The sequence below is a fragment of the Coturnix japonica genome, chromosome 22 (assembly GCF_054131305.1).
Source record: "Coturnix japonica strain WE chromosome 22, WE-NBRP24, whole genome shotgun sequence".
NCBI classification, from domain to species: Eukaryota; Metazoa; Chordata; class Aves; order Galliformes; family Phasianidae; genus Coturnix; species Coturnix japonica.
Genome location: NC_140684.1, coordinates 9,713,362 through 9,736,757, shown reverse-complemented (window position 1 = coordinate 9,736,757; position 23,396 = coordinate 9,713,362). Strand labels below are relative to the sequence as shown.

The 23,396-nt window shown below is 45.1% G+C and overlaps 1 protein-coding gene across 1 annotated transcript in view; it reads right to left on the bottom strand.

Moving 5' to 3' along the window:
* The window catches only part of GALNT17 (polypeptide N-acetylgalactosaminyltransferase 17), a 127,952-nt gene continuing 104,556 nt past the window's right edge, over positions 1–23,396 (bottom strand). Inside the window, exons 7-11 of the mRNA XM_015880996.3 lie at positions 10,087–10,272; positions 8,021–8,158; positions 6,749–6,844; positions 2,228–2,395; positions 1–1,991 (exon numbers count right to left, since the gene is read on the bottom strand). Of these exons, the coding sequence (XP_015736482.2) occupies positions 1,863–1,991; positions 2,228–2,395; positions 6,749–6,844; positions 8,021–8,158; positions 10,087–10,272 (717 nt within the window). The 3' untranslated portion in view covers positions 1–1,862. The remainder of the gene's footprint in view (positions 1,992–2,227; positions 2,396–6,748; positions 6,845–8,020; positions 8,159–10,086; positions 10,273–23,396) is intronic.

Below are 23,396 nucleotides of genomic sequence, written 5' to 3'. Positions count from 1 at the left end.
TGTTTCATAAGTGCTAAAATTTATTACACGAGAGATGATGCAACAGCGAGTAAGAGAGCAAAATTCTACATTGAGTCCCTACTTTGCAATTCAGGACAACAAGAGGTTTTACTGCATTACAGAAGGGAGAAAACCCAGAGACAACTCCATTGAGTCTTGTGACGTGTAAGTGAACAATCAGATGCGATGCTGTAAGAAGGAACAATGAAATTTCTCTGTTTCTGTTCAATAAATTACTAAAACATGAGTCATCAACCTGCTGCATGGCATTGAAAATTAAACTCATTAAACACCCAGGTAGCATTATCCCGATGCAAATGGAAGACAGGCATGAGTGCTCTGCAGCAAACAACTCTGTGCACATCCCACCTTTGGGAAACGTATTTACACATACATCTCATATATTAATATATTTTAGTGCACCCTAGCCAGAGGGCAACCAGAAAGAGTATTATTCTGTGAGAAGGACAGGAGATGGGCTGGTTTCCCCTCCCAGACAAGCAAAGACTGCGGCCATCCATTATTAGTCCCACATCCACGTGAAATGACTTCTCAAGATGTTTCCCTTTTCCAGTTAGCCAGACACCAGGACCCCGAAGCAAAGTGTCCCACAGTAGCTGGATAGATTTGGTTCCCAGGATTACTGCAGGTCAGATAAACCAGGCGAGTTCATCCCACTGTGTTAACAAGCCTTAAGTGACTTCAAGATGAAGAATTTCAGGCAAGATGCCATTTATTGGTCTCTTGCCCTACCTCTCCCTTCCTTACATCAACATCACTGCAGAAACACACTGAGCAGGCAGGATAGATGTGTTCGAGCCTCAAGAAGAAAACTATACCACTATAGAGGTAAAGAGAATACCACTATTTATGTCTTCATTCAGAGGCAAAGATGCCTTAAAAACAAACCCCATAGCCTCCATGAGAGGGAAGCCTGAGCAGGACGTTCTCTCACATGACCTGCCCTCAGCCTCTTGCACACATCAGCACATCCACCCTGAAAACAGCAAAAAAAAAAGGGTAACAGAGTCCACAAGGGGCCAGCATCAGGCTGGCAGCCTGCTGTGCAATGCTTGGGCTGCCATGGGTTAATTCTAACAAGGCATGCATCCAAAAGACCCCAACATGGGACAGGTAGCCAATCATGGGGCTTTCCACTTGGGGTTTCCACAAACAGAGGCTGGTGCTGTGTGGGGCTGGTGCAGCCAACAGCAGCAAGAGGGTGATGGGGAGCTCACGATTCTTATTCAACTGTATTTCATGTTGTGACACCTGTGAGGGGGGACTGGAGAGATCTACAGGGTGTCTCTGAGAGCTTCGCTTCTCCCAGACTCAAGAAAGGGGCTGCTGGATGATGGAGCAAGAAAGGGAAAGGATACAACGTGCCTCGCAAGACACCACGTCATTCAAACACAGCTTCTTCACGGCTTGGTGGCCTTTTCCTCTCACAAACACACGTTTGCACACTTACCACGCAGATACATGCAGGGTCTCTTGACTTCAATCACCGTACAAACCTGGTTGGGTCTTGGGAGCGCTTGGAGTCACCTGGGAAAGCAGTATTTCAATGCTCACAAGGATGCACGAGCTTATTACACTTATTCCAGCAGAAATAAGTGCTACCTTTTAGAGTGCTTGCCAGAAGAAAATTAGAGTTCTGACCCAATTTCACACAGTTGAAATCACCTGTGGGAGACTAATATACAACAAAAATAAAGACACAAATGCCCATTTCCCCCATGTCCTCTCCTAATAACACGAATAAAGCTCTGTTTTGATATTTTGTCCTTTCCAAAGGAGTCCAGACCAATCGGTCCAAGTCAGCCACCTTTCAGGTGAAACTCCTCTGACTTCTCCACTCTTTACTTGATGAAGTTTTTAATTGTCCACCTCTGTCCTGTGCAGCTGCGAAGGATCAGGTCGATGCCGGCCATTCCCCTGTTCTCCACCTCCAAGCAGCGCCCTGTTCCCTTGTTCAGGATGGCACCGTTCTAAAATCAAAGACATGGAGAAAACATCAAAACGTGAGGATGCCTGCGAAGCAAGTCAGGAATGCACACTGCAGGATTGCATGGCTGGAAAGTGCACAGTGCTCTGTGGGGCGATAATGAAATTCAAGCCATAAAATCATTTCCAAATTCATCAGTGGGGTTGACTGGAGTGAACTTTATCACTACCAGCCCATGGTATGAGAGCAAGAGGTAGTGATGGCAGACCCAAAACACACCTGGATGAAATTCCAGCGCTTATGAAGGCTGCTCTTGACCTTGTCACAGTCGAGGAGCTGGGGGAAGCGGCTCTTCACGTTGTCCACCAGGCAGCGGGTGTCAGGCAGGAGTGTCGTGGTCCCAAGGGCACCAAGGTGAAGGAACCCCTCCTTGGTGTAGCGTGCAAGCTGGGACAAGGAGGAGGGGAAAAAGACCATCAGTATCCTTGAAGTATCACTTAAATGCAATAGAGAAGAGGACAATCATGGCAGAGCCCAAGGGAAAATCTGTGAGGATGATGAACAGAGAAAGCAGAACTGATGAGGATAAAAGAGTAACCCTTTCTCCAGCCTTTCTCTCATGTTGTTAAGTTTAGCTTGCAGATACAGGTGAGGAGTCAGGGCAGGAAAGGAAGGGGGAAGGTGAAAGGGGCGAGGGAGGAGGGAAGGAGAGGGGGGAGGAGATTCTGAGCCTTAAATCACAGGGCAGCCTCCTCCTGGCTTTGGTTCCTCATTGGCGCCAGCTGGCTTGGAGGCCACACTCACATGCTTGCCAAGCCAGTCTTGCTTTGTACAGCAAGCAATGCCACTGGTGCATCAGGCAGAGCCCTCCAGCAACCTCTGCATTAGCCAAAGGGCAACATATCACTGGTTCTGTTACCCAGGGATGCAGGCCCAAGCATCCCCCATAGCTCAACAGTGCAGCAAAGGCAACAGAACCACACCTGACTGCTGCAGTAGCACCAGCATGAGAACCAACCAGCCCTGGGTGCTGCAGTGGATGCTGTGAGAGCCAGGGCTGGGGGTGTGAGAAGCAGCTGACACCATGATGGCACCGTGCACAAAGGGCTCCTGCATCTGCACTGTTTGAGACCCCACTACAATGTTTCCCTAAACATATTTAAATTCAGGAGTGAAAAGGAGATGAATGACAGCGGCCTGCCTTTCATAGTTCAGGGGAAAGATATACACAGCTGCTTATTTAAATTATGAATCAATCCATTATCTAGCAGACAAATGAGGAGTATTCAGCACGTTAATTAACTGAGCATATCTGTGACCCAGATGTTTAAAAAGAGACAGTAAATCACACTGGGAGTATGGGTTATCTCAGTTAGAATAATTAAACACTGAAAATCAAGTTAAAACAATGTAGAAGGGTCTGACTTGAGCTGGCAACAGCAGATGCAGCGCCTGAATGTTGTTTTCCTTGTTTGTTCGGGAAACCAACTTTTTATATGGGCAGAGAGTGACAAGAGAAAGGGGAATGGTTTTAAACTAGGAGAGATTTAGGTTACATGTTAAGGGGAGATTCTTGACTTAGAAGGTAGTGAGGTGCTGGCGCTGCTGCCCAGAGCTGTGGGTGCCCCATCCCTGGAGGTACCCCAGGCCACAGATGGGCCATGGGCAGCCTGAGCTGGGGGGCACCCAGCCAACGCAAGAGTTAGAACTGGATAATCTGTAAAGTCCCTTCCAAAACAACCATTCTGTGGTTCTATAATTCTATGACTTGTTGAGCACCTGAAGAAATTTCTCAGCCAAACACAGGACAGAAAAGAAACCGAACAGACCAAGGGGACAGACTAGAGAAAAACTGTCTGAAAACACTAATGAGCACATTGAGAAGTGGTTAATCTTGATGAAGTCTTCCACAGCTTAATCAGTGCAAGCAGCCCTTGGCCACATCACCAGAGAGGAAAAAAGGATTCATATCTACAGCATTTTCCAAACGCATCTCCAAGTTTAGGCTACAAAAAAAGACAGCTTTGGATCTCTAATTGACTCACTGAGTCCTAAAAATAAAGGATAAAAAGCTCTGGGATCTCAAAAATCAATCTTTATGCCATCAAAACAGACGTTGGGACTAAAAAAGGATGCTTTGGATGAGGCTCTGGGTCCCAAATTGGCGCTGCACACGTGCCCTATGCATTGCAAAGCAGTACCAACAATATATCTTCTTTGATTATTTTTTCTGGCTGGCTGCATCTCAGAGATGGGAAAAAGTTAATTAGACATCTTAGCACCTGGGAAATAAAAGCCTTGATGACCTTCATTGACTCTATTGGAAAATAATTTAGGGTTGTTTAGCTTCTTTTCTGCAGTGAGCAGATCATCCATTAGCAACTGTTAAGTAAAGAGCACAGTATTTTCTCCTTAACCCAATTTTATCTGATGCGCTGTTTTGTCATCCTTGACATCGTGGTGTCCCGGATGATCTCAGTATTGATGACTTTGTCCCCAGGTTCTGATGATTAAATGGGCAAAACACATTTTATCCTATAATTAAATGAAATGCTCTGCTGGGTGAACATTATCTTAAGTTTTATAGCATTATAGTGCTTTCTATCACATTAATATATCACCATCGTTCTGTCACTCCAATGAGGTATTACTATATTATTAGTGTGATACATCATTACAGCAAGGTTTTTTTCATGATGTATCGCTTAAAAGATGAAGCCATCAGGAAAAAGTCTAAAAGAGCACATTCAGTATAATTACAGGATAAAAGGATACTTCGTTATGAAATCTGATAATTATTTGAGCTGGAAGTGAATAAAAGCAGTAAGAATGAGAAGGTAAAGTGAAAATACAAAGAAAAGAAGACAAAAAAAGCAACAATAGAATCTACAGATTCTATAGCAAAGGTGCTGTGAGAAAAAGCCAACAACTCATCCATATTTGGCACCAGGTATGGGATCCATCACACCCAACCACATCAATTTACACAGAATCATTTGGGGTAGAAAAGACCACCAAGATCACCAAGCCCCAACCCACCCCACCATACCCATGTCCCTCAGTGCCACATCTCCATAGCTCCAGGGATGACGCCAATGCATCACCACTTCTTTGGAGAAGATACTTCTCTTAATATCCAACCCAAACCTCCTTGGTGCTGCCCTTGTGCTGTTAAGATGCCAGCTGAGAGCAGACACGTTACTAGCTGAGGCAACAAACCCATTTCTGAATTGGGAAATGGATTTCAGTGTGGCTATGACGAGCACCAGGGAGAGAAGCAGACATTGCAAGCCACGATGTGAACACAGACACCACTCTGTGTGCTGAACTACCCAAGAGGAACTGCAAGTCCTTGTGTTTTACATATACATATCTCCAGCAAGCGAGCTATTAGAACAAAGTGTTTACATCCCTTCTAATTATATTTCGGGTAAGAAATTACAACACGCAGCCCATTAATTAAACTGCAGTAGCGAAAGTCCAATTTCTTTTGTGCCGCGCTTGTGTTTTTGCAAAAGGCTGATTTCAAAGCTTCTGCACTCCCTGATAGCTGCTTTTCAAGGAGTTAAGGCTAATTGCACATATGGCGAAACAAAAGAACTGCCAAGAACTGGCTCTCAGCTGGAGAGGGAAGAGACGGAGGTGAGATAGAAAACCAGGAAGAAAAACCTGTGCTGAGCTTGTGCAACAGGCAGTGCTTTATTTCAGAGTATCAAGCTGGAAAAAAGAAAACGTTGTTTAATCACAAAAGAAGCTGTGGAAAAAATAAGTAACCTGCTTTTAGTCGTTAGTCTTAAAGCCCCGGCTTAGTAGGCACTGTCAGACTAATTCAGTTTCTCCTATTATAATGCACTTAGAGATTTAAGTTTCCATCCGGGAAGTCCAATAGGTAGTTTGTGCCATTTAAGAAAAAGAAATTGTGCATTTATGCAACAGCTTGGCTATATTTAGCAGTGACTTGATAGGCCACGGTTGAATGAGCTCTGTTTAAAGGCAAGGATAAACCAAAGTGAGGTTTGTCTCTACCCCAGAGGACTCCCCTGGCCTCAGCTCAGGTGGCTCCTTAAGTCTGCAGTTTAAGTTCAGATGAGCTTTGCAATTACTTACTCCCAGAGAACCTGGAAAGCTGACAGTGACTGTACTGTGAAAATGGACTCTATACATGCCAGTCTTCTTCTTGAGCTACCCCAGATATCTACCTCCATCCTCAGACAGCCACTAAGGCTGCCACAGCTGCCATATCCTGCAGCTCTACGTCCCCACTCGGCTCCATCCCAGTCCTCAACTCACCCTCCTGCCTACCTTAGCAGAAATCATTCTGCAGAGGAAGAATTCAAAGAGATCAAAATCAAATGTCATCCTGGGAAGCTACCAGGAATGAGAAGACCTGCTCCCAGGCCCTTAGGAACAGCTAATTATCACCCCATCAAAAAGCACTGTTTGTTTTCTTATCCCAGTTGGTTGTTTCTGCTCTGTCAGGTAAGAGAGAAAGAAAAAGTCTTAAAATGCTCTTCCTGTGTGTGCTGTGCTCTGCTCATTGGCCATTTGCTTTCAGAATTATTTACCCTTGTCTGGAAGATGTTTTCAAATTACGCTTTTACTCGCAGCTCTGCTGCAATTATGGTAATCCAGAAAATAGCTCGAAGAGTAGTTGGGAAAGTGCATCTTTTTATACGACTTTTTTTTCTTCTTAAACAAAAAGGTCTTATACATTTGAGAGTGAAGCCAACAGATGCTGCACATCCACACTCCATCCTCTGTCCCTCCAGCCTCCACTCCCAACACACGTGGGCTCCTCACCTGTGGTCCCCAGCCGTGGCATGGGTACAATATTGCTGTGTGGTTCTCCTGCGGGCCCTGGTCGAGGCAGACATCTTTTGCTTTGTTGTTTCGAAGCTGTAAGAAATAAAGACAGAGTGGTTAAACAGCATCTTCAGATGTAAGCTGGGGACTGGTATGCAGCCACATCCCTGGCCATGGAAAGAATATGTGGTATTGTATATCAATGGGCATAATCAGGCAGAGAAAAGTTTACTGTGCCCTGTGTTTTCTTTCAACACGGGCCTAATGATGATTATTTTTACATCATAATCACCAGTCAAAGGAGCCAGCTTCCTTGAGTAGTGTTCTTATTTGGTCATGCGTGGAAGTAACAAATGTATTTTTAGACTGTTTTCAGTGCATTGCCAGGAACCTCAAATCAATGCGGAATCATTCCTATTTCATCAGAATCCTAAAGTATTCAACAAGGCAGGAAAAAGACATCCAGTAAGCACAAGGAAATCCTATGGCCTGTCACAAGGATGCAGGAGGAGACACAGAGCTGCTGGCTAAGTATTTAAAGACACCCATTGGAGAGTGCTGGACTCATGCTACAAACCAGGTCTGCAAAGGCAGAGATGTCCTCGCTCCAATTTCATCATATAGGTCAACTGAAACGAAATAATGCCTTTAAAATATGGCCTGTTTGGGGGTGGGTGCCTTGAAGCTATCAGAGTAAATCCAATAAGGAAACTTTCTTAAAATTGATGCCCATCAGGGGTGCTCAAGATGTGTTTCAAGAAGCCTTCTTGAACTGCCGCTGTTCTGTTGAGACCCACTGCAACAGAATATTGTTAGTTGCCTGTTTTTATATTCCTAGTGCTGTCTCAATGCCAAGAGAGATTGAATTAAGTCTCCTTGCTTTATCTCAGCCTTAAGCTGTTGTGACAATGCATTATATCCTACAGAGACCATGTAAGAAATTAGGCTGAGGTTAAGTCAAAGGCTTTTATAAAATGACTACACGTTTGCTGCATAATCCACACACTCGATAGGCAACACACACAGTTTGGTGTCAACTCAGTAAATAACGTACTAAAATATTTTACTGCATGCAGTCTCCAAGATTAGAAATAGATCCCAACACAGGTTTCCATAAGCAACTGTGAACAGATTTATAAGCATTTATACAACTACGGGGGCACAGTAAGGTCTGATTCACATTGAACTCCTTTAAGGCTACTTCTCATCAGAGCCTCACCAACTGTAAATATTTCCAGTCCCATCTAAGGGTGTATCAGCCTTAATTACCTCGCCATACGCGACAGTGTTGTTGTATCTTCTCATTTCAGGATAAACATGGTCCAGATACCACTGGAAATTCTTACACTTCAAGCTCTTCCTTAAGGCTTTTCTCTCGGAGACATCCCCGATGTCAATCCCTGGATTCTGAAAAACAACAGACACAGCACATTGCTGAAAGGCTCTTAAGGAAAGAGAAAATGAGTGCACTGCACTGATTTCACTGTTCTTTCCAATCCACTTGGAAACTGCCAAAGGTTGAGTAACTTCACACTGAATCCATGCCAGGAAATTTTGGCAGGTGTGTCCAAGACTGAAATCATCATCAGAGAAATCTGACTTGGGACAGAGGCTTCACAGCCACAGCAAATGAGACACTTCTCTGACAAGGTTTAAAGGCATTCTTACATTGGCCACCAGACACACTTTGGCCCTGGGAGGCAATATGAGAAGCGCAATGTGGCACTGACAAAGCTCCCCCCATTAATCCCCTCTGATTTTGGATCAGTCTGGAAGTGATGGAGTTTATCAAAAGGCACAATGCCAAGCTATTTCTAGAAGATCTCACCTACCCCTCAGGTACTGACACAGAAGATTTCCTTAGCAGCAAATACACATCAGGGTTAAAAGATGGCTGTGTGCTCAACCCTTGGAAAGCAAAGCCCTGCCTGCACCAAGCACCAAAACTCTTTCCCTTATGTGATCTTTGAGGTCCCTTCCAACCCAAGCCATCCTATGAGTCTATGGGAGACTCTTCCAAGAAGTACCTAGGAGGACAGCATGGTTAGAAAGGTATAAAATAAAGAAAAAAAGATTTTAATTATTTTTTTAAAGGAAAGATTAAAAATTTACCATTCAAATAGAAGAGAAGCAGATAGCAAAGAATAAAAAAAAAAAAAAAAAAAAAAAAAGGAAGAACAGAAGATGAACCTCAAAAAAAAATAAAAATCCTTTTTTGAGGATTTTGAGAAATACATGTTGAAAAAGCATCCCTGGAGACACAGAGGAACCCCACTGATCTAAAAGCACACAGAGCTGCAGCACCCATCCCAGGGGAATAAACTCAGGAGCTGAAGAGAGCAACCCCTCTTTAACCTTTTATTTCATTACAACGTCTGGGGAACTAATGTAGCAACCAGGTGAAGGAAATCAAAGGCACAAAGCAGCCACTTCTCCTTCCTACAAGTGTCTGGGTTTCTACTCTGTTTTAGCTCCTGCTCTTTTCTCTTCTAGTGATCATTAACTACAGCTGGGAAAGCAATTCTCCATTACAATGCTTGTAATGATCTCCTAATGAATTATTCACTCTGCTTTAGAGAAGACACCATTTTAATCTGTGACTGGTAGCTCACAGGTGAAATAAAGATGATTCAGCGTAGACAGGCAGGACAGGCTGAGATCTGAATGGGGGAGCCTGGAATATTCAGCACCTGGTGCTGCATTAAGGGATGGTCAGGTGGGGTCAGGAAAAGCTTCTGCACCAGAGGGTGGTCTCCAATTCATTGGGCACAGCCCTGAGCTGCCAAAGCTCAGGGAGCATTTGGACAATGCTCTCAGACAAAGGGTTTGGATTTGGGGGGTCCTGTGTGGAGCCAGGACCCAGAATAGCAGACCAGCAGAATGGGCAGTTACCAACCTTTCCCAGATAACAGCTGCTCTCTAATGCAGTATGAAGTTGTCACTACTGGGGCTCTAAATGCCAGGAAATCTCCCCAGATGTAACCTTTCCTCCAACAGCAGCAGCTCCTGCTAATGTCTTTCAAAAAGCCCTGAAGCACCGTGATGCCAGAAGGAATGCTGCTCCTGCAGGACCCTGGAGCAGCCCTTAGCTGGGACAGGATCTGCAAGGAGTCCTTATTTCCATCACCAAAAGGGTGGCTGTATATTTACTTTATATTTACTCAAATTCTGCAGGTGCTGCAGCACCTCCATTAAAGCTGAAAGAGCCCCAATGGCTTCTGTGGCTACTGGTGGGACAGAGGGTACTTCAGGCTCTTCTCTTGGGAGCACCAAATCCTCTACAATTCAATGTTTTAACCCAGTGAAAACTCAGGAGAAGGGCACAATGGCTTTACCTCCAGAGGCAGGTTCCATGCGATGTACACGTGGGACTTGTAGTCGTCCATCCACACTTCGGCCACTCGCAGGGCGTTACGCTTGGTGTAGAAACCAATGTTGTTGTTGTAGGGCTTCTTCTTGCGTTCAATGTGGGCCACCCTGGAGCAGGGCAGGACTTCCATGCTGCCACCGCACAGCCACACCTGCAATGAAACCAGAACTCCCATCAGCCAAGGGTCCATGAGCAAATTCAAGAGAAAGAAGGTTCTGTGGTTGCTATAGCACACAGGATCTCATCATCGGCTGCAAATAGAAATCTGTGGCCATGTTTGGATTTTGCTCAGCCGCAAGCCAGAGGGAGAAGTTAACCTGTGCACAGAGCAAAATGCACTCTGCCCCTTGGTGGGATGACGACTACATCACCCCACCTTTAGCACCCCATGGTTGCAGGATGGGGTGCTGTGTTTGCAGAGATGCTTCTACTAAATAAGAAGGATTAGTGCCTGGAATAACAGAAACAATTGCAAGAGCTCCTTCTGCTAAAGGGATGACTCAGAGAAACATATGGCAGGGACAGATTTCTCCCACTTGAAAACATTTGTTCATTATTTTTCTTTCACATGCTGTTTAAAATTCCCTTAAATCACAGTTTACAAGTTAATAAAACATTCTGAGAGCTTCTTTTCCTCAGACACAAAGGGAATGCGCAGAACGCCTCACCATACCTGAGTTCTTACCTGCCTGTTTACCTTCACCAAGAAATTATTTATCTTAAATATCAAAAATCCATGGCAGGGACACCAGGCTCTGGGCAATCATTATAAACACATATGCCAGGCAGGCCTAATAATCCCAGTTTCACCTCTTTTGCAGTCTGCTTTGCACTATCCTTTTGCACAGTTATTGTAACACCCAGTGTTTCTGGGATCTCATCCAGGCTCACCACCTTTAATCCCATCTGCATCCCCTAAATGGTATCAACCTGCAGTCCCAGCACTATGAGGAGCCTCACACCGCTTGCTACCATGGAACAAATAACAATTATACCCATCCATAAGACATGCATGGAGAGCACGTAAAGACATTTTGGAAGACTCAAGATGGAATGTGTAACAGAGCAGGTTAAATACGAGGAACAAGTCACAAGTTTCCCCTTGTTTTCTGACATTCAAATTTCACCACGACTATTAGCTTGCCATTCATCCACCCGTAAAGAGACGTGGAATTAAAAATAGAACATTCCCCTCCAGTAAATGACAGTGACTCAGTGGCTGCTCCTCCAGCCGTCTGCACAAATGTACAGATTGATGCCTGGGTTTGTGAAAAACACACACTTTAATGCTAAATTCTAGTAAAGCATTTCCAGAGAAACAAAGAGAAAACAAACCCATCACCAGGGGAGCTATGGAACCATAGAATCACTGAGGCTGGAAAAGATCTCTACGAACATCTGGATAGTCCATCCACCCATTGACCACCAATATCTGGAGCACCTATAGGGATGGTGACCCCACCACCTCCCTGCTCCAGTGCCTGACCACTCTTCTGGGGAAGCTTTTCCTCATATCCAACCTCAGCCTCTCCTAGTACAAATTGAGGCCATCCCCTCTTGTCAGCTGACTGAATTCAACATAGAAAACCAGCAATTCTCAAGCAATGAAATCTGTGACTGCAGCTGAAACAGCATCAACCATCTACTTTTTAGAAGCATCTGCCCAGGTGGGAGGCAGCCCTTGGTTAGTGCAAGATTCCATCACCTTGCTCTAGGGATGGGGTGACCCAGTTTTGCTCTCCCATCTCCCTCAGGGAGCACGAAGGTGTCATAGATGTGTGAAAGCACTGACAAAACAGCCAGCATCACGCTGACCTGCATTGGGACAGTTCAAAGGTGAATTCAGCGTGGTGCAGTGCAGCAGTAGAGCTTCTAGGGAGGCTCAGGATCTTCTCTTGTGCATGAGCATTCAAATACATTGAAGTATTCAAGGTAATGCATTCCCCCACCTCCCAGGCAAGGCACGAGCATCCTCACAGCCATCAGTCTGCAGGTCTTATGCAAAATCAGAGCTGTCTTCACTCTGCTCATGTGGAGCATTTAATGTGTCTCCATCCCTCACGATGGCTGGGACCTCAGCAGGTGCAGTGCTTGGGAGAACAGCAAGAAGTGCACAGACAGCCCTCTGTGCTGGTAATAGAGACAGCTAGCAAACCCCCATTTCACTTGACCACCACACTGCAGCGATCACAGGAACAATTTTCCAAGTGGCATGCAGTTAGGAACAATTACTGTCCACAATCCCCTCTGCCCTCCAAAATTCACTGTAACCATCAATTTGCTTTGCTCCTGCCTGCCAAGAGCAGCAATTACCCTCCGGGAGCATTATTTAAGAAACAAAAGGACTTCTGACAATCTGCTGCCATCACTGGAGCCAGCCAGGTGGAAAAGGGAGCCCTAGAGGAGCGAGCTGTGCATACAGGAATCATAGCATCAGAGAATCACTAAGGGTGGAAAAGACCTCATCACGTCCAGCCATAAAGGGGGGTGCTGAGAGCCTGTCCTGTGCTATGCCAGCCTCAGGACTCAAGAAGGATCACATCTTGGTGTCTGCTAGAAGATTCAGTTGCTAGAATGGGGCCAAACCCAATTCACTTCGAAAACACAAGTTTAATGAATACTAAGAAAAGTTTGGTCCTGCCCCAACGCAGCACCTTCTCCTCTCTTATCATCAGCATCCACGTGAGAATAAACATCCCATTGCTTGGGCAATGCCTTACATAATGCTGTGTGTCCTCCTCACCCCTGGGACATCATTAATAATCACCATAATAAAAAGTCAGAAGGGATAGCAGCTATCTGGGGTCCTGAACACAGCGTTCTAGCTGCAGCTCTCTCAGACTTCCATAATACACACTGACAGCTCCCATTACAGGATCCTGACTTTCCTTGCTTATAACTTTGCCAAATTTTAAGTAGTCAGACTGAAATATATCCTAGAACAGCTCGAGCCTGCCTGCAGTTAATGCAAAGAGACATCATGTCTAATGGTGTCAGGATGAGTCTGCAAGGTAAACTCCTGATCTCGGAATGCATTGTGACAGAAGGATACGGGGAGAAGTGCTCCTAACTTTCATTACACAAACTGCAGTCGTTTCCAGCTGATAAGTTCATTTCTAAGGTGATTAGCAAAACTGTACCTTAATTAGCAACGGATTTCCCATTTAACAGTTTTGCCTTATCTTCCCCCTCCTCCTTTCTTTTAACATCAGCTTCTTTAGTTAAGGGAAAAACACAATTACCCAGGGCAGCTAAAATAATAAGAACACATCGGAACAAAGACCTAAATAATAAAACTGAGAAATAGCAAATAATAATAATAATAATTTAAAAAAAAAACAAGAGAGAGATGGCAAAGAAATACTAACAGCGTTTTCTTTCTACTAATCCAGTTTCAACCCCCTGCTGTGTGCAGGGTCACCAACCAGCAGCCCAGGCTGCCCAGAGCCACATCCAGCCTGGCCTCAAATGCCTGCAGGGATGGGGCATCCACAGCCTCTTTGGGCAACCTGTTCCAGTGCATCACCACCCTCCAGGTGAAAAACATCCTCCTAAGGAATCTTCCTGAATTCATGACTTTGGACAGGTTCCTGTCTTTGTTGTACCAGAGGCAGACTAGAAAGATCCACACTATGTGGTGTCCAATGTCCCCAGCTTTTCTGCTGAGACCACTAAATGCATTCCTGCTATCATGGCCATTTAGAAATGCCAAACAGAAGCAGAACCCAGGTGCCAAATTCATTCCACAAATCCTAACCTACAGCAACAAGATGTAACAGTGACAGTTTCCATCCTCTTAACTCTGCGTGGAACATAAATAGTTTAACATTTGACATATTGGAGATGCTAGAATAAAGCAAGCTTCACGTCAACGCGAAGCAGCGATTTCTCTGTGCTGCCACAGTTCAAGGAGAATGAGACATCCACACTGTAATTGTGTTTGCTCAAACTTGAGGCTTTTCCAATGAAAAATTTATGCTGTGCTCCTCCAACAAATCCAACAAAACCTGTTCTACATTGTGCATCATTGCTGGCTACAATGGGTATTGATTTGGCTTCATCGCCAGATAAGGTGCGTTAGAACGGGCGTGAGGGGAGGCTGTATATAAAACACTCCAGTCACAAAGCATAGTGCAGCAGGATCAGCTGGAAGGCACTTGTCCCCAGCCTCCTGGCTCAGAAAAACTGTGGCAAAAGAGCATTTTGCCCCTCAGCACATCAGGATGGGAGCTTTCATTACTTTAAAATTACTTTAAAAAGTCATGGAGCACGAAGCTCTGGTGATGTGCTGCAGTGGTTTGCAGCTATCGTGGAATAAATCTGTGCCTTTCATAATACATTCAGCGTGAAAATTCCTCAGCGCATTGATGCCATCTGATCAGTCTTGGCAGCACGGCAGGGACCTGATTATGCTCTAATAGCGTAACGCAAAGATTATTACAGAGACCCATAAAAGACAAGTGCCTAAAACTAGCATCAACAATACCTGTAAGCCCTTCTGGAAGGCAACGACCACACTGGGCTTTACACCCTTGTAAGACACAAACTACCAGCAGGATTTGATCCTAACCTACTTGGAGGTTGCTCATTTTTGCTTTTTATTGCCCATAACGTACCAAAACCATCTCGATCACATTCTCCTACAACCACTTTTGTCAAAGCTGTAAAAATAAAACAGCCTAAACAGTTCAAGGGAATTTTGATCTATTTTTCATGCATGGAAAGCCGTTAAGAGGAAATGATTCTCATACAGTTCTCTGGACTAACAGAGCTCCACGTGGGGAGTAGCAGGAGAAGGGGGAAGGTGTCATGGAGCAGTTTAACCATAAGAGGCAGTTCTGAAGCAGAATTATTTATGCAGAGAGAGGCAATGCATGCTGGAGCTGACAGCTCACCCCTCTCCTTCCAGTCGTCTTAACTCCAGCGTATCACGACTGCGGCTTTTGTGATCTGTAATTATAGATTTCCCTCATCAGGCACTGATGGGGAAGGCGCTGAAAGGAAGCCGAGCTCCGGCACAGATACTTGTAGATGGATGGGATTTAATGCAACTCAGATGATCCTCTCTGCAGAAAATTGCTCAAGCAACTCATCAAAAAAGAACGGCTAATGAGTTTAAAACTAGAACATGCAAATATTGAGGGAGGAAATGTATGCAGTGTCTGCTATTTGGTGTGGATGCCCATACACTACACACCACGCACAGACACACACGGTATGTCAGAGCTCTAACCCACACTGACAATGCTTTATAGGCTCTCAGATGGTTTTGCTATGGACTTTCTCATTCATTAGGTTTAGAAAGAACGCCATAGGTTTAGATAGAACCACGGAATTATGGAATAGCTGGAGTTGAAAGGTACCCTCAAAGATCACCAAATCCAACTCCTGGCTCCACACAGGACCACGTGAACCCAAACACTATGTCTGAGAGCAGTGTCATACCCACTGCCCTGGGGAGCTGCCCCACACCTACCAGCCTTTGGTGCAGAAATCAGACTGTCATTTTAGTAGTTAGCTATGTTGGGCAAGGTAGCTCTCATCTGGCCCTTGTTTTAGAGGAGAAACGCCAGCTGCCTGTGTTACTGAGGTCCGTGGGCTATTGCATGCTACTGCTCAGCACATTCCCCCTCGCAGCACCATGCATGCTGCAGACAGACTTAATGTGTGCAAGTTTGAAATCTGAAAATAAGGTCCAAACCAGATGGTTAGAGACTGGGGCTGCTCTGTCATATTTCTGCCATTCACTCTGCCATCTGCTTATTTTCTAAGGCAATGCTAAAATCCCATCTTCAGCGCGGTCGTCTTGTGCCTTGAAATAATGAATACTTTGCAACTCTAAACAAGTGTGAAAGTTTAAAGCCCAAGCAATTGCCATGGCTCTGAAGCTATCATCAGCAAAGCTGCTGATAACTGACTGTCACCGACAGCCTTCGACCTCCACTAAAAAGCTCCTTTAAAATTCTGGCATACGTGCAGGTGAAACATCGTGCAAAGGCTCTCGAAGATGAAAAACCTCCTACCAGCTGCTCATCAGCACCATCATCTGTTCAACGCCACTCCTTCAAGTCTGGCCAACTCCGGAACCATTTCCCTTTGGTACAGACAAGCCACTGAGCTGGAGCCCTGAGTTTAGATTTGGAAGCCTTGGCTTGGATCTAATGCAAAGTGGGGCTTTCCCCCTCATGCACACAGCATTGCCTACAAACAGAGCTGCATTCCTATTTGTATTAATATCGATCTTAATTAAGGTTGTCTCTGTAGAAGCTAACCCTGATCAAAGCCTTGTTTGCATATGGACTCATGCAGAGGCAGCATGTATTTGAACTGTTGAGGGTGATCCAACCCACTGGAACGGTCACATCTTTATGGGAAGATATGAGACTGCATTATTCATGCCCAGAAGAGCATCAGCAAGCCTCTCCCAGCATGGCCACATACCTCATCTGTGCTCACGTCCCACTGCTGCAGCAGGAAAGCATCCTTTGTGGTTGCCCAGAAAGCACGCTGCTTCATGTTAAGTCCTTATAACACATGCTGGAAATTGTTCCATTGGTCTGTGGGGCCAAATTGCCACCGCAGCAATCAAAATGGTTTTGAAAGATGACCTTGGCTGCTTGCACAACCCACTGACTTGCTACACTCCATCAACCTGCTCCTCCTCTCCCCAGATCCCACACAAAGCTTCTGCCGCATCTCTATGTCCCTCGGGGTCTGGTCACAGCACGGACACCACAGACTATGACCACTAATGATTCTTCATGCAGCAAACACCAGCTGTGCTCGTCACACTGCACCTCGTCAGTGCAAAGGAACAGCAGTGAGACACCAATGAAACAGCAGCTCTGCGTTGCCTCCGGGTGACTTCGGTGATGTGTGGCTGCTGTGCGGCAGAGGAGACATGGGCTGCTTTAGCAGGATGTCCCTTGGGTCACATTACCAGGAGGGATGGCTGGATAGGTCTCCACGCTGCCCTCAGCCCTGGCTGAAAGTTAAGCTGCACATACACACAAACAAAGCTCTCTGCTGTAAATCAATCCAACATTCAGCTGCACTTGATGGGTCCAGGCCAGAGCTTCATGAAAACGATAAAACACAGCCACTTTGATGCTTAGATTTCTTTTCTTTATACTTACGAAAAACCTGAAATATCCCCAATTCCTTATTTTTCCCCTGCACATGTACATATAATGTAATCCTGGATGTATTTTGGTAGCACAAGGGTAGAGAGAAGAGCTGGAGCCTCTCCATCCCATGGCACCAGGTGTGTGGCAACAAGCTCCCCACAGCTGCAGTCCTCTGTGTGCACCCTACACCCTCTTGCACTGTAACTCATTTCTTTCCCAAACTATCTATACTTCCATGAACAGGAAAACAGACCCTCCTTTTGCTCATCTCACCCAGCCAGGATGCACAACAGGAGCACCCAGCACTGGGACACAAAGGCTAAGGAGCCTCTGACCTCCATCCTCAGCTGGGCACCTCCATGAGCAAACTGATTTAGTTTTGAAGCTCGGCCAGCACTGAGCTGAAGTGGATGACAGCCCTCAAGAAGTCTGAGTCTGAATTATTCTGCAACTCCTGCTCAGAGATGCTTAAGACAGATGTACAGAGATCCCTGAGAGGATATCACTAGGCTAGGGTAGAAAAGTTGTGAATTATCATCTTGGCTCTTCCACCGAGCAGCCTGACAAGTTATTTCTGTGCTATCTACCCTAGTTCTCCCCTTCTACCAACAGCGTGGTCTAACCAGACAACATATTGTGAGGAGGGGGGCTGTAACAACACATGGATGGCTCCTCGTGCTACACTGGTCCCTTCAAGATACTGGAACACAAGGAATAGCTTTGCACTGTAGGATTCCTCAGGCTATTTCAAATTGAAGTATCTCTACAATGCTGTTTTTCAACTGTTTCTCACCTCTGAGCAATGTCAGATTTTCCAATTGAGGAGAAGAGCCCTTCAGGAACTTCTCCAAGTTGGATTTATCATACAGCATTTAACAACTTTTTGTCTCCTTCCTGCTTGCAGACTGAACCTGGTCAGCAGACTGAAAACCTGGTCTGTGTGATTCAGCTAGAGCAGACAGATAAGCACAGGTGAGATGGATGAGAGCCTACCTTCCTCCTCCTCCACACAGCAAACAGCACATAGGATGTTAACCATAGCTGGGTCAATAAGAACAACAAGGAAGAGATGATTAGGAATCTTTTATAGGTCAGACTCCACTTAAATCGATCAAAGAACTGCAGTAAACTTAAAACAGAGAAGCTGAGTTAATAGTGAAGAAGACAGGCAATGCAAGCACATTGCCATGTATTAAAGAATACACCTTCAACAACTGAGATGTGTGAAAAAAGCCTTGTTTTTCTCACAAGTGAATCCCTGCACCGAACAACCACATCCCAAAGTCCTCCACAGCTCAGCTGCATCCTGCTGAAGCCGTGGATCCAGTGAAACCGAAACACCTCCGAAATGGAGCTAGACTCAGTTCACTTATTATGAGGGTCTGATAGCATTTATCATTTACATGCAGAACGGCTTGGCAACATCACACATTAGCACCTTTGTGTGCTTAATCTGACAGCACCTGGTTCTTTCGTTTGACGTTACCTTGTTTACCACAGCTCTGTGCTTTCTGCCACCCTGTTATCTATAACAGTCATGCTATAAGACCTTAGAAACCTCTATTCTAACTCCCCCTAATACATAATCATTGTTTAAGAGCATCTAATATCCATCAGCATCTATTTTTATATCTGGTTCCTTTGTAAAAGCACTAATTAATTTACTCTCTCTCCAAAATAAATAAATAAACAAATAAAAGCCTCTGTAGAATAACAGTGTCCTCGATTCCTGGCAGCCTGGTTAGCAGCAGCACTGCATGTCATTCAGCACAGCCCAATTTTGAGGCTGCATGTTAATAATGGGAGCACGGTCCTTATCCATTCTTCCCTGACTTCTCTTGTCCTTGATTTGCCAATTAGAAATAACTGCAGTAGAAGTGATACAATCCCACAATGCTGGTTGCAGACAGACTGTCACCTGAATAGCTATTAGAGAGCAATAAAAAGCTCATAAGGATTCTTTTCCCAATGAAGCATGTTGATGAAAACAATGAACGTTTTCATTTATTTATATGTATATACTCTTACTACACACTCGGCTATTTTGTTCTAACGTGAAGAAACCAATTATCATTCCCTGCAACTCCAAGCCTCAAAAAGCACCAGGAAAATGGTGATTATATTCTAATAAGACATTTCCATAGAGAATATTCCTATTTCTTCCAGCCAAAAGCTGGGGCAGCACAGAAAACAGACAATTGCTGTAGAAATTCATTAGTAAAGCAAAACTGCTCTTTTCCAGCTCTGTGCTTCAGGCTGTCCTGTGCTGGCATCCACTCCCACCCACCAGCAAACTGCCCACAGTGCTGTAGCTGTGAGTGCCCCAAATGCATCACAAATGCCCATCCCCATGCAGTCACACAATGACTGCATCTCTTCTGTCTTTTCCTTTCCTTTCTTTGATTCTAGGCATCCCCCCTAACTGCATGAATGGTCCCAGGAGGGCAGAGCCCACCAATGCCTGCCCTGGGGGTAAAAGCACATCCTCTGCAGTGTGGTGTGCAGGGATTTATGCCTTACCTGCACTGTGCAAAGACTAAAAGCAATGAACTGGTTTGGTACACTAACTATGGCCTCACCATTGTCAGTATCCATTGGAGGATGTCTTCGGGGCTTTGCTCCTTCTAAGCAGCTTTGCTACACAAGGCCAGAGCTGCTCTTCTGCAATTGCCTGGCAACAGAACAGTTTTTCCTTTTATTACACATCTGCACTCTGGAAAGCCCTGTGGGAAAGCCATTTCCTCCAGCTCTTCTTCCAGCATCTGGGGAAGACTAAACGAAAGAGGCAAGGACAAAGGCCAGGCTGCCCAAGAGAAGCAAGTCACTTTCCCCCAATTACAGCCAGACAGCCAAGATTCCAGAAAGAGCCTGTTCTTTTTCTCATTCTCACAAGAAGAGGACAGAAAATCCTGCAGACGCAGACGGGTTTCACTCAGTGCTCCCACAGCTCCTCCACATCAGCTGTCTCCATAAAGCAACGGGGGCAGAGAAGATGAAATGAGAGAATCCAGGAGAAATCAGAAGACATGGGAGAAAATGGATGGACCAGGAACCCCAGTGGTGCAATGTAACATAGTTCTGCTGTGCTCTCCACGTTCTAACTGCCATCAGCCTACAGAACTTTGGTGGCACTGATGCCTGGAGGCAACAAGAGACTCTTGCTAGAGCAGGACAGGAAACCCAGCTTAAGTAATGCTGCTCCCCAAGGCAGCTCTCAGCAAGGGGACACTGAGGCAGGCTTCCACAAGCAGGAACTAAAAGCACGTATTAACCACCCTGTGGGGTTAAAGTAGTCTGCCATCAGATTCTATGAATGTCCTCAAAAAAACATCAAGTTTTATGCTCCTCATGGAGTTGTCCACTCATCTGGCCAAGTTCACAGTACAAGGCAGGGCACCACAGCTTCTGCAATGGTGCTGGTCTATGTAGGACATGTTCCCTCTCTTAACTACCCTAAATCTTCTGATTTAGGATTTACACACCCTGGCACACCAGGGATGGGAAGGATAATGTGATCTGTTGTGTAAGGCTTTCTGGTGGCTTGTGGAGCTTTGCATGGCATGGCAAAGGCTGACAGCAAGTCCCTTACAGCAGCACATTCAAAATGCTGTATCTGTAAGCAGGCTGTGGTGCGGGAAAAGCAATCCCTGCCATTAAGTAGGAGCAATGAAAGACATCACCCATTAGCAGTAAACAACTAACGAGGCCAGACTGTTCTCAGTTATTTTAGTCTGCGAGACTGAAAAAGATGGTTGCTCCTGATGTAAGTGTCACTGAGATAATTTATTCTGCCACATTTTCCTTCATGTCTATGAAGTGTTTCCCAAGTCGTTTATCTAAATGAACTACCACATTCTTATAAACAAGAAAGTGTACGGCGGTTACCCAGCCCTACTCCAAACTCTGTCTGCGTAAAGGAAGACCGAGGACAGATCTGATAAACATTTATAAATATCTATCAGGAGGTGGGAGGCAAATGGATGAGGCCACGCTCTTCTCAGTGGTGTGTGGCAATAGGACAAGGAGTGATGGGTTAGAACCTGAATGTAGGAAGTTCCATACAAACACGTAAAAGAACTTCACGGTAACAGTGATGGAGCACTGGAACAGGTTGCCCAGGGTGGTGGTGGAGTCTCCCTGTTTGGATGCCTACCTATAGTAGGGTAAGTGCTTTAGTTGTGTGGGTTGGACCCGATGATCTCTCGAGGTCCCTGCCAACTCCTGTGACTCTGTCATTCTCTAAGTTCACTTCAGAGAACCCTTCAACCTTTTCCCTGCCTGTTCCAAGCACTCTCACAGCCACTTACACATCTTGAGCTGGCTTTCATTAAATTGAGATTAAAAGGACTCTCTCCACAGACAAAATCATAAAATTGAAAAAGTCTCATTTCAGCTTTTCCTTCCAAATATGAAGCTTCCCATTCAAGGGCGCACCAGCACTAATAACTTTTCTGCTGAAGGTGCTACTTCTATTTTATTCCTGAAAAAATGCATTACAGAGGCTACAAGCCTCAGAGCAGTAGCACAGGAGATGTTTTTAGCCATCCCTGCCATGTGTGCATGACATTTTACTCCAGGAGGCTTTATGAATACACCAATACAAGTGCCCAGCTCTGTTCTCGTCCTTTAGGTGGCAACTATTGGCTCTGAATTGGGCATATAATTGTCTGACTGTATCTCAAAAACAGTTGAGTCAAAAGGATCTGAACCTTTTTAAAGATGTGCAGTGCACTGATGGCAATGAAATCCTTTGAAAAGGAAGTAGAGCATTTAAGGTTCATCAAAATGGACAGCCGATGTATTTTCAATTTTGCACCAAGTTCCAAAGTTGCAATGAACTCTAAGAAATAAGCAAGTTGGGACTGGAGCAAAGTTCAGATTGACCAAAGCAAAACGTAACCATCAACTCCATCACTTCTGAACTTCAATTTTGGAAACTTTTCAGTACTTTCTGAAGAGCATTTCAAAATCCAAACAAAATAATGAGTTTGGGAAACAAGAATGTATAAAGTGGACGACACAGAAGAAAACAATGAGCAGCGCTGTGCCTCTGGGTCACGGTGACTCATTTCTCTCATGTTCATTTGTTTAGATTTCAACACCAACTGTTATTAGTTGCCTGATTCTCAGGCATTCATGTGTTCCGTATGAATTTAAAATGACAAATAAGGCGATTCCCCGTAAGCACACAAAACCATAAGAGATGGAAACAAAGCATAAAATCAGAAGACCCTGTTTGAACTGCTGCCCAACTGATGTTACTGAATTTTTCTAAGACACCTGCTGGAAAAAGTGCCCGTTGCTGCAGCACCAGATGCAAGCAGAGGTTGCTTTCCATGCAAGGTTATGCAGGAGAAGGGCTCCTCTGAGGCTGTTTGTGGTTTTGCAAGTAACATTAGCAAGTCACCAAGCAGCCTTCACATGACTACAAACCTTAAAGCATGAAAATCCTTCAACCAAATTCCCTCTAAAATGAAGTCTGGGCCACATTCTGGCTCAGCTTCAAATTACACTTGTGAAGAGCAAGCCAAATCCCTGAAAGAAAATGGAAACACCTCCATCCACTTCAATAGGCTTTAAATCAGCCTTAAGTGCGGTCCCCACCGCCGAACTCGGCAGTGGTTCACCTGGGAGATGCCAATGCCATCAGCACGTACCAGGGCTGAGATTTCAATCAGAATACGATAATAAAACTTCATTTTAATTAGAAAGATGCATTCAGGTGCAAAAGGATCTACTCCTCCGAGGCGAGGTGCATGGAGAGCTCTGCTTCATTAGTTTAACTAGGAGCTGCTCGTTGATCTTTCCTGTAAATGAGCAAGCTCTAGCACACCGTTAAGCACAGTTATGCACATCGTGCTGGAGGCAGAAAAAAGCCTGCCTGGCTGCTTACATCCCTCTTAGTGCCATGGACAGCCCAGATAGGAAAAGGCTGGGGTTCTCCTGCAGCACTTCCTTGTGTTGTTAGCTTTCTGCCTGAGCGTGGAGAGGAAGACTTTTCTCCCATCAGCAAGTGGTCCTGTGTAGGTTTGAATAAGCAATTTCCTGCTGAACAAACTGCCACAGAGCTGCTGCATCTCTATTTTCTTTACACTCTGACCCAGCTCAGAGCCGAAAAGACTGCCAGAGCCTTCAGCATTGCTGGTGA